This window comes from Gymnodraco acuticeps, unplaced genomic scaffold, assembly GCF_902827175.1.
Source record: "Gymnodraco acuticeps unplaced genomic scaffold, fGymAcu1.1, whole genome shotgun sequence".
Classification (NCBI taxonomy): domain Eukaryota; kingdom Metazoa; phylum Chordata; class Actinopteri; order Perciformes; family Bathydraconidae; genus Gymnodraco; species Gymnodraco acuticeps.
Window position 1 is genome coordinate 12,447 of NW_022990432.1, and position 17,602 is coordinate 30,048.

General features: G+C 43.4%; 1 protein-coding gene across 1 annotated transcript; it reads left to right on the forward strand.

The window, feature by feature from the left end:
- Window positions 1-1,429: 1,429 nt before the first annotated feature.
- On the forward strand, window positions 1,430-12,491 carry nubp1 (nucleotide binding protein 1 (MinD homolog, E. coli)). The gene is made up of 10 exons (XM_034225076.1): window positions 1,430-1,516; window positions 2,650-2,754; window positions 2,857-2,990; window positions 3,320-3,388; window positions 3,516-3,548; window positions 4,073-4,163; window positions 4,255-4,409; window positions 6,928-7,038; window positions 9,791-9,977; window positions 10,338-12,491. Exons 1-10 carry the CDS (start codon window positions 1,483-1,485, stop codon window positions 10,388-10,390), a joined length of 972 nt encoding a protein of 323 aa, XP_034080967.1. The 5' UTR covers window positions 1,430-1,482; the 3' UTR covers window positions 10,391-12,491.
- Window positions 12,492-17,602: the final 5,111 nt, after the last annotated feature.

Sequence of the window (17,602 nt, forward strand, 5' to 3'; positions counted from 1 at the left end):
AATATTAAGATGCATACTACACACACACACTAACACACACACACACTAACCTAAAACATCTCCTTGTTCTTTGATTGCAACGCTATAGACAAATTATACTTTGTCCGTCAACCAATCACATTTCCCTTATGCCAGTTAGCCAATAAAACGGCTTTGTCGCAAAGTTTAATGTGTTTGGACAGAAACAACTGTAGGATACAAAGACCCACACACACTCACACACACCTGTTGTATGAGCCCCTAGAGAGAGAAAGAGTGAGGTTAAACAGGTGGAGATATATTTCACATGGCGACAATGTAAAGATTTTGTAGAATTGTTTTAAGCATAATTGCCAGGCAGCTAAATTGGCCATCCAGAACATTAAAGTATTAGACTAAAACATATATAATGTGCTAAATTAAGAAGCAATATAATCGATACTATCTAATTGGATTCACACAAAAACAATGATTAACAATACATCTTTAATACTACTTATGAAATGTCTTTGTGTCCGAATAAATGGGAATTAAAGCAGCTTCATAAATGTGTGGCAGCGACTAATATATAAATTACGCTAAGATAAAGGTGAAAATAGTGGGAGTAGAACATTGGACTGATGCTCCATAAGACCTTCTACAAGTCACTCAATGAATGATTTTCATGTAAACAGAAGTGCTTCAGGATGAATCAGTTTGCATGACATATAAATCAAACAACACCACCACCTAGTGGACACATTCAGTCCTCTTTAGCTTTACACCATAGATTCCAGCGTAATTATCTTAAACTGTTGGCGTCACTTTGCTAGAAAAAGTGGTGGGGACCATTTTTGGTTTACATTACTTTTTTTAAAGTGCAGTGCTGCTGCATATTTTACATGTTCTATTAAAGGTTTAATAACATGTCCAAATGGCACATCTTGACACTAAACCAGTGTTCTTGTTTATTACATTTCTTTCTGCACGATATTTTTCCAAAACATTTCTACTTTTAAAAAGTGGTGGGGACAAAATCGGCCATTTCAAAAAGTGGTTGGGACATGTCCCCAGAGCAAACGACGCCTATGTGGCCCAATATAACTCGGTTTGTAATGATTGTGTATGGTACACCACTGTGGCATTGTTTGGCTCTGTTGTTTTCTTTGCACAAAAATCCTTAATAAATTAAGTTTAATGTTGTGTTTTAACTGAACTCTGTAGAGGAATGATTTACTATTGAACTTGGTTTATTGACAAGAAGAGTTCCATTTCCATTTCCATTTGCTTTTTGTATGCTAGATGCAGAGACAAAAACATCAGATTATCACATATCATCAAAAACAAACCCACAACCAGTTTTAGTAATATTGGCCCAGCTGGAATACATAGGAACAATAATAACTAAATAAATACATGTATTATGATTGTATTATTAAAAAGGCAGGTACATACTGCACGGTCATGTTGTGCGTACTCGGAACCTTCGAAGGGGGAAGACTTTAACCGGAGGACACAGGTTTAATGATGGCCGACGTACCAGATGATGCACCGCAGCGTGAGTTTTAAACTTAAATTATTTCTTATTTGTACACTATTGTGTTGGTCAGCTTTATGTAACATTGCCGTGACTATAAGGTCGAGATGGGTTTGAAGAGTGTTTCACTTTTAGTGCTAAACACGTCTCTGTTGACAACACAGTAGCCTACTTGCCATTTCCCCGATAGTGTAAATATTCATGTGGACTGGTGCTGCTGTCTTCTTTACGAGACAATTAAACTTGAATCTCTTGCTAAGCCACCATGTTTAATGACGCACTCACTCGGGTGTTGCCAAGTGTCAGCACTCAGCAGATGAATGCCTTTGCAGAATGTGATAATTGTTGCCTGAACAAGGGAGGTGTGTGGCGCAGTGGATAGAGCCTTGGTGTTGGGGGATGGGGGTCACAGGTTCGAACCCCACTGCAGTCAGCATGTCGTTGTGTCCCTGGGCAAGACACTTCACCCCAAATTGCTCCTGTGGGGATTGCCCACAGTATTGAGTATGGAAGTCGCTTTGGATAAAAGCGTCTAACATGTAACATGTAATGTAATGTAATGTAACAATATATCATAGTGCTACTTAAACAATACTGAATGTATTTTCTTAGCTGTCAACACTATCGACAAGGTTGCTGAGTCATCGTGACACCGTTCTCAACCTCCACAATCACTGATAACATTACCCATTTAACCATGTTCTGTAATGTAAAATGGTATAATTATATAATAAATGATGTATTCTTTATCCCAGTAAGGTATTGGATATTCCGTACATCTAATATCCCTTTTTATTCTCCATTCAATTAGTTTTGAATGTTGTTAAAATGGCATGTCTTTTGAAGCTTTATTTACACTGAGTGAACTATTTAAAAACAAACCCATTGTGCAACATGTTATGCATAATTCCCAAAAATGTGCTTATAGTTGATGTTTTTTTTAAAACTATGGCTTCTTTACTTACCTGCTGTTGGTTTTATCCAAGCTTGAAATGACACTGTATAAGCAGGCAGGGGTTAAAGAGTTTAAAAAAATAAATTGAACCGTATACTTGAATTTAACTTCAGCCTCCAAAACATGTATTAGGTTCTGATACATTTAAGGTGATCTGATAAAGACGACATGCTGATAACTGATGTGTTTCATCCCTCAGACTGCCCGGGCACAGCGAGTGAGCAGGCAGGAAAGACGTCGTCATGTGATGGCTGTCCCAACCAGAAAGCGTGTGCTTCTGGAGCCACCAAGGCCCCCGACCCCGGTAAGAACACATCTCAATATTGTATACATGTGTTTTATGATTTAAATTGAAACAATCAATATTTCAGTGTATAAAGAGTCTTCTCCTTCCTTTTATCTCCAGCCATCGCAGAGATTGGAGCGAAGATGGCGACGGTCAAACACATTATTCTCGTGCTGTCTGGAAAAGGAGGAGTGGGGAAGAGTACCTTCAGCGCTCACCTGGCTCACGCCCTGGCAAGTGACAACACAAAAGAGGTAAATATTTGTGCTTGATTTACTGTGCAAGCCACAGAGCAAACATCCTGGTAGTTAACAATACAATGAGATCTCAAAAAAACCAACCAACCAAACTTTTGACTATTAATAGAGTTCTCTTTTCTTTGAGGGTCATTGTATGATGCTTACACTTTTTAAGGTTCGAGATTTCTGTTTTCTCAAGTCCACTAAATGCCACTAGAGGTCACTGTAGACTTGGGTTAACAGAGGTGAAATGTCATAAGGTTCATGATAGAGGCAGACCTTTACTGCTCCAATCATTTTATAAAATTCTTTCTTAAAGTGTTTATTCTGCTCTCTGTTTTCAGGTGGCCCTGCTGGATGTAGATATCTGCGGTCCGTCCATTCCTAGGATCATGGGCTTAGAGGGAGAACAGGTGAGTTGACATCTTAGCAGAAACACACACATACATGCTATGAAAGACCCTGTCATTTCTGCTTTGACTTGAATTATGTTAACATTTTACTTCAGCGTCAGTATAACATCTGTTCTTTTGTTCACAGGTTCATCAGAGTGGCTCAGGCTGGTCTCCTGTGGTGAGTTTATTCAAACAATGTTGCTGTATTGTTTAAATCTTTCACAAATGTTGCATATTTCCTGAATGCACATTCTCTTTTTGTCTTCATGAGAATGCCCATTAGTACTGAGGTCCACACACACATTCAAACACACATATACTCACTATATACACATAAACACAACGAACCTAAACAAATAACTCATGTAATTAACAATCAAGTACAGAAGTGAGACAGCAATATCATCCATGCAACCAACATTAAGCCAAACAAAATAAACTAGCCCTCAATCATTCATAACACAATTCTACTACAGATAAATAGTAATGCATGGCAAACATAAGTCCTTGTCTGAAATGATGTTAAATTGTGTATTTATCTTTCTATCTTGGGCTTTCAGACGTATAACATTCCAAAAAAGAAGCGTATTAAAAATGTAATAATTCAAAAAGGATTTAAATTGTCTTCCAAGGGAGATTTCACCCTTGTTTACATGTAGTTTTTACTCCATAATTGATCGTTGTGTGTACTGTATGTTGCAGTACGTGGATGACAACCTGGCCGTCATGTCTATTGGCTTCCTGCTCAGCAGCCCTGATGATGCTGTGATCTGGAGAGGACCCAAGAAGAACGGTATTAGTGTTTGTGTGTACGTCTCAAATGTGTTTTTTTATTTTCCAAAGGTCACACCAGTATAACCGGTGGGTTGTTTGTCTGACATCAGGGATGATCAAGCAGTTCTTGAGGGATGTTGACTGGGGGGAGCTGGATTACCTCATCGTGGACACGCCCCCCGGCACCTCTGACGAACACCTGTCAATCGTTCAGTACCTGAGCTCCACCCACATCGATGGAGCTGTGATCATCACCACACCACAGGTAGAGCACATGCTAACACATCTAAGCTACCCATGGTTTAAACATTTTTGAACATAGACATTGAAAGGTGAGTCAAAGTGCTAGAATTCCCAAATAGATATTGAAGTTCTGTTGATTTTTATTAACTTAATGTAAATATGTTATGTGCCTCTTGGAAAAACACAAAATGCCAAGTCTGTCAGTATTGCAACTCCTAAGTTAATCGAGTTCAAACTCTGGGTGTTTATTTCTTATTCGTTCTCGTTTTCAAGGTTTATTTTTATTTAGTTTTTGTTTAGTCAGCGTTATTTTATTTTTTTAATGCACTATATATGCCTAAAGCTTTGAAGGTGAAAGTATAGCTTTGCCCTTTTGAAGTTGAAAGATGCAGGTTTAACATCTGCAATCCAAATAGGATTCATGTCGCCCAACTTTCCGTGTTAGCTCCTTGAATTTAGGGTTATCGAAATATCAGAGTCCTTGGACCTGGTGTTGAAGAAGCTGTGGGAACCCTCTTAACATTAATAATAGTTTAACTGTAAAAGCTGCCTTCATATGATACGTTATTAGCTTTGCAAAGAATTGTGGGTGCAGTGCTTAAAACAGATCATTGGTTTTGATTCCATGGTTTGCTTTCATGCTATTTTGTGCCACTTTAAACAGCTGTTATCTGATTGTTAGCGCATCAAAAGGACAGCAATGGATGATTTGAGGATGACAACGTCAGCACATGTCATGTCTGGCCGGTCATGTGAAGGCAGCTTAAAGGGAAATTCCACCCTCAAATGTCGTCTGCTTTCACTACAACTGATTAGTTCCGACATTTCCTAGAATTAACTTCAACAAGCTTGAGTTGTTCATTCAGCCGGTGATTTTCAAGAAACTCTACTGAGTAATACATGTATTGATAGTGACACTTAAAGCCTCAGTGCTATTAAAAGACAGAGAACAAGATACTCATTACTCAAAACGCGACATTACCACAGACGCTTTGCATGATGCATCTTAGTGCTATTCTCCAGGTAGAGACTAATAGCCTTTTTGTGATCCAACTATATTGAGATATTTCCAGCAATGTAACACAGCTATTTTTCTAGACAAAGTGCCATTTGCAGTGAACATATATTTCTTAAATGTCCTTTAAAACAGAACTTTTAGCTAGAATTTACAAATATTTAGCAATCACAAAGCAAGACACCTGAAATAGAAGAACAGAGGAGTTACCTCAGCAGGCCATTATGCAATCTACCTGTACAGTAAGTGTTTCAGGTGAAGGGTGTGATCTCATTTGATCGGCTCTGGAAAAACCCTCCATTACTGTTGTGTCTGTCACCAACTACATGAATACAAGAGGGCTTAATACAGCAAATTACCACCTGTTGTGGTGTTGTAAACGGGGCCAACAAAATGTGTATCTTTACCTATCTTTAAAAGATAGGTGACTTAAGGTTGTATACTCTGACTGGAAGTCCTTTCACCGGATCACACAAATACTTCTGGCTTGGTTGTATGCCAGGGATACACACCTTAAACATGTGAACTAACCAGTCACCAACCAGGCTGATGCCATAGTAACCATAAGCAATCCAATCTTTAGCACACAGATAAACATTGAACTTGTATGAATACTTTATATAGTTACCAAGTGTTTCTAAGCCCCAGACCCATTGTAATAAAGGCACAGGCGACCTTTATTGCAGCCATTAGTGGATATTGTCAGTTTGTTTATCAAATCGAAGCTAACGTTAGGAGTTGGCTATTATTAATTATTTGCTTTCTTGTAAGCATGCTAAAAAAAGTAGTCATGTTTCTGTTTTAAAAAGGCCCTTTTATGAAAGGCTAAAATCCCAAAGTTCACGCAGAGGTAGTTTCCACACACCTGAAACGCCTCCATTGGCCTCCTTTGTTTACTTCTTTAACACAGTGGCATCACTATGTAACACCCGTGCTTTTATTGGCTAGCACTCCAACACTTTGTACGTGATATTGTATGTGGCACATCTCTGAGCGGTTGACCAATCACAACAGAGCCGGCCACTAACAGTCTGTACTGTCAGTAGAATGAGTTGCTGGCTGTATGTCGTAACAGATGTTGTTGTCTTATCCCTGTAGAATATTTGTCGCAGTACATTTGTTTTCTTGTTCAAATGTGTCAACAACTAAAATCAAGTTTGACTTTACTTGGTGAAAGAGACCATCGCTTCCTGCTACTTAAATAACGCATGAGGTCAGACAGCAGGAATATCACTTCCTCATTCCTTCAGCTCTCACTTAACCAAACGTGGCCGCAGACAACGTGGGAATTACCCTAACACAGAACCTGTGTTGTTGTTATCAGGAACCAGGGTAGCGTACTTCAAGTATCAAAGTTTTGGCACATTAAACTTGAGAGCTGTCCATTTTATCTAGTGCAGCCAACTGCTTTTGTTGTCATACATAATAGCAATTGTGAGGGAAGGGGAAATCATTTTCACTTTCACCAGTGACTTTGTTTTTCTCCTCTCACTGTATCCCCTCTGCTCTCCCTTTCTCTCTGTAGGAGGTATCGTTGCAGGATGTGCGGAAGGAGATCCGGTTCTGTCAGAAAGTCAAGCTGCCGATCATCGGAGTGGTGGAGAACATGAGTGGCTTCGTCTGCCCTTCGTGCAAGGTCACTGACGGATGCGAAAACACAGTGACGCAAACAGTTGGTCAGACCAAATCTATGAAGGCAGCCTAGAATCATTTCAAAAAGCAGATGTCTAGATAGTTTTGCAGGATGCACACAGCAAAGAGGAACAGTGGAGGAGACCATCTTGACCACATTGTCACTTCATCTGCTACAGCCAAACCAGTTAGGAGTAGTAAAAGCATTCAAGGTCACCTATTATGCAAAGTCCACTTTTTCATGTCTCTTCTACATCAACATGTGTCCCCTCTTCTCCATGTCTCTTCTACATCAACATGTGTCCCCTCTTCTTCATGTCTCTTCTACATCAACATGTGTCCCCTCTTCTCCATGTCTCTTCTACATCAACATGTGTCCCCTCTTCTTCATGTCTCTTCTACATCAACATGTGTCCCCTCTTCTTCATGTCTCTTCTACATCAACATGAGTCCCCTCTTCTTCATGTCTCTTCTACATCAACATGTGTCCCCTCTTCTTCATGTCTCTTCTACATCAACATGTGTCCCCTCTTCTTCATGTCTCTTCTACATCAACATGTGTCCCCTCTTCTCCATGTCTCTTCTACATCAACATGTGTCCCCTCTTCTCCATGTCTCTTCTACATCAACATGAGTCCCCTCTTCTTCATGTCTCTTCTACATCAACATGAGTCCCCTCTTCTTCATGTCTCTTCTACATCAACATGTGTCCCCTCTTCTCCATGTCTCTTCTACATCAACATGTGTCCCCTCTTCTTCATGTCTCTTCTACATCAACATGAGTCCCCTCTTCTTCATGTCTCTTCTACATCAACATGTGTCCCCTCTTCTCCATGTCTCTTCTACATCAACATGTGTCCCCTCTTCTTCATGTCTCTTCTACATCAACATGTGTCCCCTCTTCTTCATGTCTCTTCTACATCAACATGTGTCCCCTCTTCTTCATGTCTCTTCTACATCAACATGTGTCCCCTCTTCTTCATGTCTCTTCTACATCAGCATGTGTCCCCTCTTCTTCATGTCTCTTCTACATCAACATGTGTCCCCTCTTCTTCATGTCTCTTCTACATCAACATATGTCCCCTCTTCTTCATGTCTCTTCTACATCAACATGTGTCCCCTCCGTGTAAAGAGACTCTGAAAGTTTCAGGAAAAAAGACCCCCTCTCTTTTTGTTCTGATCCATTTCTATAAAAACCTGTCTGAAAATGAGCTGATCAGATTTTGGCCACTTTCTGTCATAACGTTTTTTTGTCTTGTGTAACCATTAGCCAATCACCAACCAAGGTAACCCCCCCCCCCCCCACCTTATCACCTGAATCTCCTCCTAGAGCACCATTGAGTTCTTTGTAACCAAATCTCTCTCAGAGGGCGTGGGGAGGGGCTCCTTATTTTCATCGAAAGTAACAGACAGAGAATCAGCACTTTGGAAACAGGGCTGAAACAGAGGGGATTATGGGTAATGCTGCAATGACCAAACACTTCAGAGACATGTTTTCTATATATCTAAGACCTATAATATATTGTTGAAAATTAGAACAATAGGGGACCTTTAAAGCTTTATAATTATTATTCCTGTGCATTAATGCAAGTGCTATCAGGAAGTTTAAATGCTTCCCTTGCTGTCTGAATTATGTCAAAACAAGCCAGCGCTTTAATGCAGTTCTGTTCAAAAGAATTACAGAATGAGCCTCCAGTGTCTCAAATACATTCAGTGCACCTTGTTAACACAAACATCAACAAAGATCTGTGTTTCTTTGATCCTTAATGTCGGATTCATTTTTCTTCTCAGTATTTGTATCCCCTGAGATAGTATTCGTGGTGAGACACCTCTAGACCAGCCTCTTTTCTACAGACAATTATTAAATGTAATCCTAGTGATAATATTAAATTATATTTATTGAAATGCACTTGATGTGACAAGACAGGACTGATTTCCCCTCCCATAGTGAAGTCTTCATGGTTCTCCAATTTGACTTAGACATGCTTTTGAGTTGCATTATGGGAAATGCAGTGTTGCTTGTTCTTGACTCATACTACTGACCAAAAATCACGATGTCTCGCCATCGACTGCTTTGATGTTGTCAGCTCTTTATAACATCTGTGTGTGTGTGTCATTTCTGACACCAGATTCTGATTAAGTATGTGTGTATTCGTTTTTTCAAAGTTTTATCATTTAAGTTTTACTTTTAAACAACAAAATACATTTTAGTGTAGTTTTCGTCATTGAATTTTAATTGTTTATTCTGTCATGCATATTAGGGCAACAGCTGTAACCATTTATTTTGTGTACAGTTACCATGATTACAGGTTTCATTGCAGTCTCTTGTGAGGATAGTGGAAAAAGCAGGGTTAAATTGTTCACACAACCCATTCAATAATTCAAGTCATCCTTTCCAAACTCATTCATCATAACTTGTATTGTATGTTACTTTGATTAAGATCTAGTCTTTTTATCTGTGTTTATCACATTGTGAACAAAAAAGTGGATTGAAACACTATACATTGTGTCCTATGTTCCCTATCAGGTAACAGCAATGTTGGTGTTACTGCTTTCCTAATTCAACCATAGAAAACCATATATTTCATTATTGATGTAGGAAAACACACAAATGGATTTTAATTGATGTCTTTGACATTACTACTTTTCTATCCCTGAGCTCAGCATGTTAAATAAGCACATTGTATGTAACTTAGGCTCAATAGAAGCTGCATATGCATTAATAACTTTGATTTTCTTTGTCCACTCTTTTGTAGAACACATCGCAGATTTTCCCTCCCACCAGCGGGGGTGCAGAGAAAATGTGTTTGGATTTAGATCTGCCACTGTTAGGAAAAGTCCCTCTAGACCCGAGGATAGCCCGAAGCTGCGATGAGGGCAAGTCTTTCCTGAACGAAGTACCCGACTCTCCTGCTGCTAAGGTCTACCTGAATATCGTGCAGAGTGAGTGTGCAATCATCCATTAAAACTACACACATACACAAAATCTCTGACGTCCGTGTTTGCATCATATTAAAGATTTGTTTTTATTCTAAAGAAAGGAAGTGATACGCACATACGGGTTCCAGCTAAGTCCTTTGTTATTTTTGATGACTGGATGGGTTACTTGATGTTGTAATTCCTGATTTAATGACATGAAAGAAGAAGTGATCACTATAAAGTGGGAAGCGACTAAAAGGGGAAGGAGGAGGAATGGAAATGTGATAACTTTCTAACAGCCAGAGATCAAAGTTGATGAATCAGTGATTTTGATTGATATACCCAGAACATCAAGTTAATCAAAACCACCCTCCTCTCCTCTAGGTATCAAGGACTACTGTTCCAACCGTGTGACAGAGGATCAGAGCACCACCTGAAGCCACTCTGATGGAGGCGGCCATGTTGGACCACATCACAAAGACAGATCAAATGATGAGTGTGGTAGAAATGATTAACTACTGAATTAAAAACACACATAAGATAGCTGGCGCATGATTCCCCAAAGCCAACATTCTTATAAGCCACTTTGGTGAGATTCTCAGACCTTACAGTGCAGTTGTTTATTCTGCAGTCGCCGGAAAATACATTTTTTTACAGAAAACCGTTGATTTGTGAGGACAATATAACATAATATTGATATTATATTACAATCATATATCATTTATTACTAGTTCCTCATTGTAATAAATATAATATAAATAATAACAGCAAAATTAGTACCCAAATAGCATTTGGGTACTAATTTTAAACATTTCATCCGAAAGTAAAATTCACATAAGCATTGAAAACCATGATTTAGAATTGAGATAAGGACACAGTTAACATTTATCTTAAAATATGAAAGCTTTTGATATTGTCATTGTCTTACAAATCCCATTTAAAATGACCAAAACCCGCAATGGGCTATGCTATCGTCAGCCTCTAGGAGACTGAAGTTTTTTGTTAACCTTTCTCAAACGGGAGTACATTTTTACATTTATTAGGGACCATTTAAGAATCAACACCTTTGTTTGAGATGGTGATTGTACTCAGGCACAGCAATATCTCTCCGAGTGCAGCAGTGGCCCATTGGAGTTCTGCAGCCGAGAGGAAGCTAGATGAGGCTTTGTATACACAAGTTCAACTTTATCAATCATTGTTTAAAGTCCTTACCAGGAAGTTGCCGACAATAACAAAATTATCACCAGACCTTGAATTTCCTTTTTAAAGTAAGGTGCATCCTAAGCTACTGAATATCCAGTGAGTTTACAGTGTGCTCTAGTAAAGGAGGTGCTATTTGGGGAAGTAAAAACATTGGTCATGTAGTAAATCAAGCTGTAGCATAAACATTTTTACAATTTCTTTTAGAACATTTTGTGGCTCCTACCGTTATTATTAACTAAGTCTTCTAAATACAAAACACAGAATCCTCAGTATATCATATGATTGTTCTCTGCACTGCAAGGGAATAGAAAGTTTGAATGTATGAATCACGGAGAACTACATGGATTACTTTGTTTAAGATATGTGCATGTGAGGATTGTTACGTCCCCACTAAGGTATAGGGGACCTGGAGACAATAACCTACAACCAATACAAATGAGGGAGTCAGCGTAACAGTTGACAAAAGGTTTATTTTATGTCAACCCAGAACCGAACAGACATATAACTGAAACACTCTGTTGGTGAGGAGGAGGAGTCAAAGGATTGTGCCAAACAAAAGAAACAAGCATAACAAAACCAGGCCTATCTCTACATCTATCCTTTGAAACCAAAACTCAAACAAAAACCCTCACTAACTAAACTACAAAGAAGTTGACAAAACAATATACAGGGGTGGCAACAATCCGCTAACCTAGTGTGCCTAAACATTAGTTAGCTACGTGGTGAGAAATGTACAGGGTACCCCAGACTTACCTAACTCCCCCACCTCTCAACACACACACTTTCAAAAAGGTTTGACAATACAAAGAAAATGAGTTGCTAAACACTGCAGGCTCCTTCATCAGCAACAGGCCCAGAGTGAGAGAGCGAGAAGACTTCCTGGGTGCCTCCTTTATGGTCGGCCCTGGCTGCTGATAGGCCAGCTGAGGGTGAGAGGATCCAATCAGACTCAGGCAGATACCGATCAGCTGCTGATTAGCTGTGCAGAAGACAGGGAGAAGAGAGAAACACAGGAGGGAAGGAAAACCACACAAGTACAGCCTGCCTGGCACGTAACAAGGATTGAAACTTTACTTTCTCACTAACGAGTCCGAGCCACTGACCAAATTGTGCATGATCTGTACAATGTTTTCATACATAAAAGTTGCAGGCCAAATGTACTTCAATGACCAGATGTACAGTTTAAAATAATTGTGGAGGGAGACCAAGTCATTTCTGATTTACAGTAATAAATCAAATGTTTTGTGGATTTACAGAAGAAGATTAAAGAATAAATCGTTTCTAAACTGTCTTGGATACACTTTGTTTAAGGTAAAGTACTAGTAAATAAATGACTAAACATAAAATCACCATCGAAGATTTTTCCATCAGTTAGCAAACTTTGTGTCTGTTTACAAATCATTTAAGATGTGTGTATAAGTTGTGTACTTTGCCAAACATGGTGGTAGTTCCTTCTGGGTCCTCTGAAAAACACATGTGAAACTGCATCTGCATCCTGCAAACAGACAAAACAACAAAGCCCCAGAGAGAGTTTGTTTCACTCACCAAGTTCTACTTTGACTTCATGATTGTGTTATGACTTGAGATGAGATAAGATAAATCTATGCCCGTAGGTAAACTCCCTAAAAGAGCCCTATAGGAAAGAAAGTCCCAGTAAAAGATACAGGATTGATTTCAAAATTATCCAAATGTATATGGGAACAGTGGAAAAAAACATGTTTGACTTTCATTAGTGAATGAAACTTTGTGCCCTTTATAGTCTGTGTCTAATATTGTGTGATTTTTGGTAGTTTTATATTTAGTTTGTCTAAAGCAATTTGTATTCAATATACAGTTGTTGTTGTTGTTGTTGTTGTTGTTGTTGTTATCATGGTACAAGTACATCAGCAGTGTACTTCAGTAGCTACATCTGACAAAAGATTGGTAAATGTAAAGTGTCTGCAACACCAAACTAGACCAAAGTACTTAAGCATCCAATCATTGCTCAACTTTGACTGTAAACTTGTTTTGTCGTCACATAAAACTGCAGTTCACTGTATATCCAATTTCCTCTGAACAGCAACTTCAAGTAATGCTGCTTGATTAGCTATATTAGCTGTTAGCTCTTTTAGCTCATAGCGCTATTAGCTCATTAGCTCTGTTCACTCTGTTAGCTATTTTGGGTTTTGTTAGCAAAGCACACCTCAGGATTCTGCTGCATGCTGGTTGCTAACAGCTAGGCTACAGTAACTTTAGAGCTCCTCCTCCTGACGTGCTCTGTTGCTGTCACTGCTCCGTTAAATATGTCATTTGCTAAGAGATAGTTATTCGTATAGTAAAGCTAAGAGATAGTTATTCGTATAGTAACATTCCAGAGGCTTCTCAGGAAAGACCTTTTTCTATTGCCCCAGAAATGACATGAGTCTTGAGTCCTGTTTTGAACTACTGTTAGCTTAAAATGTTTGATTGAATGATGAATACAGATGAATATACTTTGGTGTGAAAATCTGGACAGGAAAGATTCCTAATCCCTAGTGGAAACAAAATCCCAGAGTGAACCGTAGGCCTACTGTATATCCCTTGCATTCCCTATCAGCTTGTGAGTGAGTATTCAGCAGTCAATGAAAAAGCTTTTGTGAATCAATGTATTGTGGTGACACGTTATTGGACATAATTCACCTTGCTTATTGTGTTGCCACACGGACCCTTTAGTGGGGAACACCTGTAGCTTTAGCTGCCATTCCTGCTAGCTCATCATGGCAGAGCAGTGCATGTGTTAACCTCTGAAGTAATGGATAATAAAGATTGGAACTCCATTCTTAATACACCGCCTCCGACTCTCTTTTCACGGCACTACACTGGTGACCCTGACTTTTCCGAGAAAGTTTCCGGAAAATTAACGAACATGGCTGAGCGCGATGTTTTCATAAAGCTGCCGGAATTCTGGGAGCACACCGCGGAGGCATGGTTCGCACACGTGGAGGCACATTTCGCCTGCCGACAGGTCCGTGACGGGGACCTAAAATACTACCATGTGGTAGCAGCGCTGGGGAGCTCCACGTCATCCAGGTTGGTGGGATTCATCGCAGCCCCCCCACATCATGGCAAATATGAGGCGATTAAGGCCCTTCTCCTTAAGACATTTAGCTTATCTGCTAAGGAGAGGGCCCGCCAGATACTTGACATTCAAGGCCTAGGAGACAGCAAGCCATCCCAGCTAATGGAGAAAATGCTAAATCTGCTAGGGGGGGAAGATCCCCGTATTTTATTCACGGAGATTTTCCTCCGTCACTTGCCTCCCCGGGTATAGACGGCGCTGGCCAACACGCCTGTCACGGAGCCCCGTGCTTTGGCTGAGGAAGCGGATCGTTTTTTCCTGGCTACGCAACAGCCCGGGGCAGAGACGTTAGCCGCGACGCTCAGCGGCCCACCGGCAGTCAAGAAAGCGTGGCGGAGGCCGGACACGGCTGTGGCTAGCCGGCGTGGAGACACCGGAGAGTGCGTTTACCACGCACGTTTCGGGACAAGGGCGAAGAGATGCATCGCTCCGTGCAGCTACAAACCCCCGGGAAACGGAGGGGCCGGCGCTCAGTAGTGGCTCTGAGCGTCGGCGGCACGTGCAGGCTCCTCTTCGTCAGCGACAGCGTTTCGGGGAGCCTGTTTCTGTGTGACACGGGCGCTCAACGGAGCGTAGTTCCAGCGTCGAGTGAAGACGTCGCCCGTGGGGGGCACGGACCGCGATTGACGACGGCTAACGGCAGTCCCATTCGCACGTACGGCGTGAGGCCTATGTGTTTGTGCATCGGAGGACAGCGTTTCAGCTGGGATTTTGTGACAGCGGACATTTCTTTTCCCCTCCTCGGAGCGGATTTTTTGTGTGCTCATGGACTCTTAGTGGACGTTAAGAATAGGCGTTTGGTTGATGCCTTAACGTTTTCTTCCCTCGTGTGCACACTTGGCAGCGCAGCGTACGACGGGCTGTCAGGCTCGCTGTCAGGTGCAGACACGTTTCTCAGACTGTTGGCCGAGTTTCCAGACCTGTCGCTACCCACCTTCTCTGCGCTTACCACTAAGCATGGCGTGGAACACCACGTCACTACCGGGGGGCCTCCTGTCTACGCCAGGGCCCGGCGGTTGAACCCTTCTAAGCTGGCTGTAGCGAGGGCGGAGTTCGCAACCATGGAGCGCCTGGGCATTGTCCGCCGCTCCGACAGTCCATGGGCTTCCCCCCTGCACGTCGTTCCCAAATCGAACGGCGGGTTCCGCCCGTGCGGGGATTACCGCCGACTCAACGACGCCACTACGCCTGACCGCTATCTGGTGCCGCACATTCAGGACTTTTCGGCGCATCTGGCCGGTACGGGGGTGTTTTCCAAGGTGGACCTGGTGCGTGGATACCACCAGGTGCCCATGCACCCCCTGGACATTCCCAAGACAGCAGTGATAACTTCTTTTGGACTTTTTGAGTTCCTGCGGATGCCTTTTGGACTCAAGAATGCCGCTCAGACGTTCCAGCGCCTGATGGATTCGGTGCTGCGGGACCTGCCGTTTGTGTTTGTTTACCTCGACGACATACTCGTCGCCAGCGCTTCAGTGCAGGAGCACCTGTCCCACCTCCGAGCCCTTTTCACACGGCTCAACGAACACGGATTAATCATCAATCCTGCAAAGTGCCAGTTCGGGGTGTCGGACATCGATTTCCTGGGGCACCGCGTCACCAAGGGCGGTGCGACACCTCTGCCAGCGAAGGTGGAGGCTGTTGCGGCGTTTCCTCGCCCGCTCACAGCCCGGTCGCTCCGTGAGTTTCTGGGGATGGTGACTTTCTACCACCGTTTCATCGCCCGGGCCGCACACATCATGCGGCCGCTGTATGAAGCGTTGAAAGGCAAGACCCCCGTCCAGGAGATCGACTGGACAGCAGAGGCGGACGGCGCTTTTGCTGAGGTCAAGACCGCGTTGGCTCAGGCGGCTTTGCTGGCACACCCATCATCTACGGCTCCCATCTCCATCACCACGGACGCGTCAGACTACGCGGTCGGCGCAGTGCACGAGCAGTGGGTGGAGGGCGCTTGGCAGCCGCTCGCCTTTTTCAGCCGCCAGCTGACGCCTAGAGAACGCAAATACAGCGCCTTTGACCGGGAGCTCCTCGGACTTTATTTGGCCGTGCGGCACTTCCGTTTCATGCTGGAAGGCCGTGAATTTACGGCGTTTGTCGACCACAAGCCGCTCACCTTTGCCATGTCAAAAGTGGCGGAGCCTTGGTCGGCACGTCAGCAGCGGCAGCTGTCCTACATATCGGAGTTCACTACGGACATTAAGCACGTGGCTGGCAAGTCGAACCTGGTTGCTGATTGCCTCTCCAGGGTCGTCATCGGTGCCGTCCAGTTGGGCCTGGACTATACTCGCATGGCGGCAGACCAGGTCACAGATCCCGGCGTCCAGGCCCTGAAGGTGGAGAGCGCGGGGCTGCGCTTGGAGGACGTGGTGTTCGGCGACGCGGGCATTACTCTCCTGTGTGACGTCTCTACGGGCCTGGCGCGGCCTGTCGTCCCTGCCAGCTGGAGGCGTCCTGTGTTCGAGGCTGTGCACGGCCTGTCACACCCCGGCGTTAAACCTTCGGTCCGTTTGGTAGCGGCGAAGTTCGTTTGGCAAGGACTGAAAAGGGACGTGAGGACTTGGGCCAGGGAGTGCGTGGCTTGTCAACGCGCTAAGGTGCACCGCCACACGAAGGCCCCGTTGGAGCGTTTCCTGGTGCCTGAGAGGAGGTTTGATCACGTCAACATTGACCTGGTTGGTCCGTTGCCTTCCTCTCAGGGGTTTTCCTACCTCCTCACCATGGTGGACAGGACGACCCGTTGGCCGGAGGCGGTTCCGCTCGTTTCGACATCAGCCGCAGACGTTGCCCTGCCTTCATTGCAACGTGGGTGTGTCGTTTTGGCACCCCGTCAGACATTTCCTCAGACAGAGGCTCTCAGTTCACGTCCGAGCTCTGGAACGCTGTGGCAGGCGGTTTGGGGGTTAAGCTGCACAGGACTACCGCTTACCACCCTCAGGCTAACGGTCTCTGCGAGCGCTTTCATCGCTCCATGAAGGCGGCCCTCAAGGCCGGCCTTACGGACGGTAACTGGGTCGACAAGCTGCCCTGGGTGATGCTGGGCCTGAGGACCGCACCTAAGGAAGATCTGCAGTGTTCTACAGCGGAGATGGTCTACGGTCAGCCGCTGAGAGTTCCGGGGGATTTCCTCCCAAATGCATCGGCTCCCTGGTCGGCGTCGGCCCAGCGGGCTTTCCTGCGTGACGCCGCTGAGGCCTTTGTTCCGATCCCTACTACTCAGCACGGTACTCAGGTTGTCCCAGGTTCCCGCAGAGCTCCGCTCGGCGGAGCACGTGTTCATCCGGCACGATGCGCACAGAGGCCCCCTGCAGCCCCCTTATGATGGGCCTTTCCGGGTCTTGGAGCACGGGGA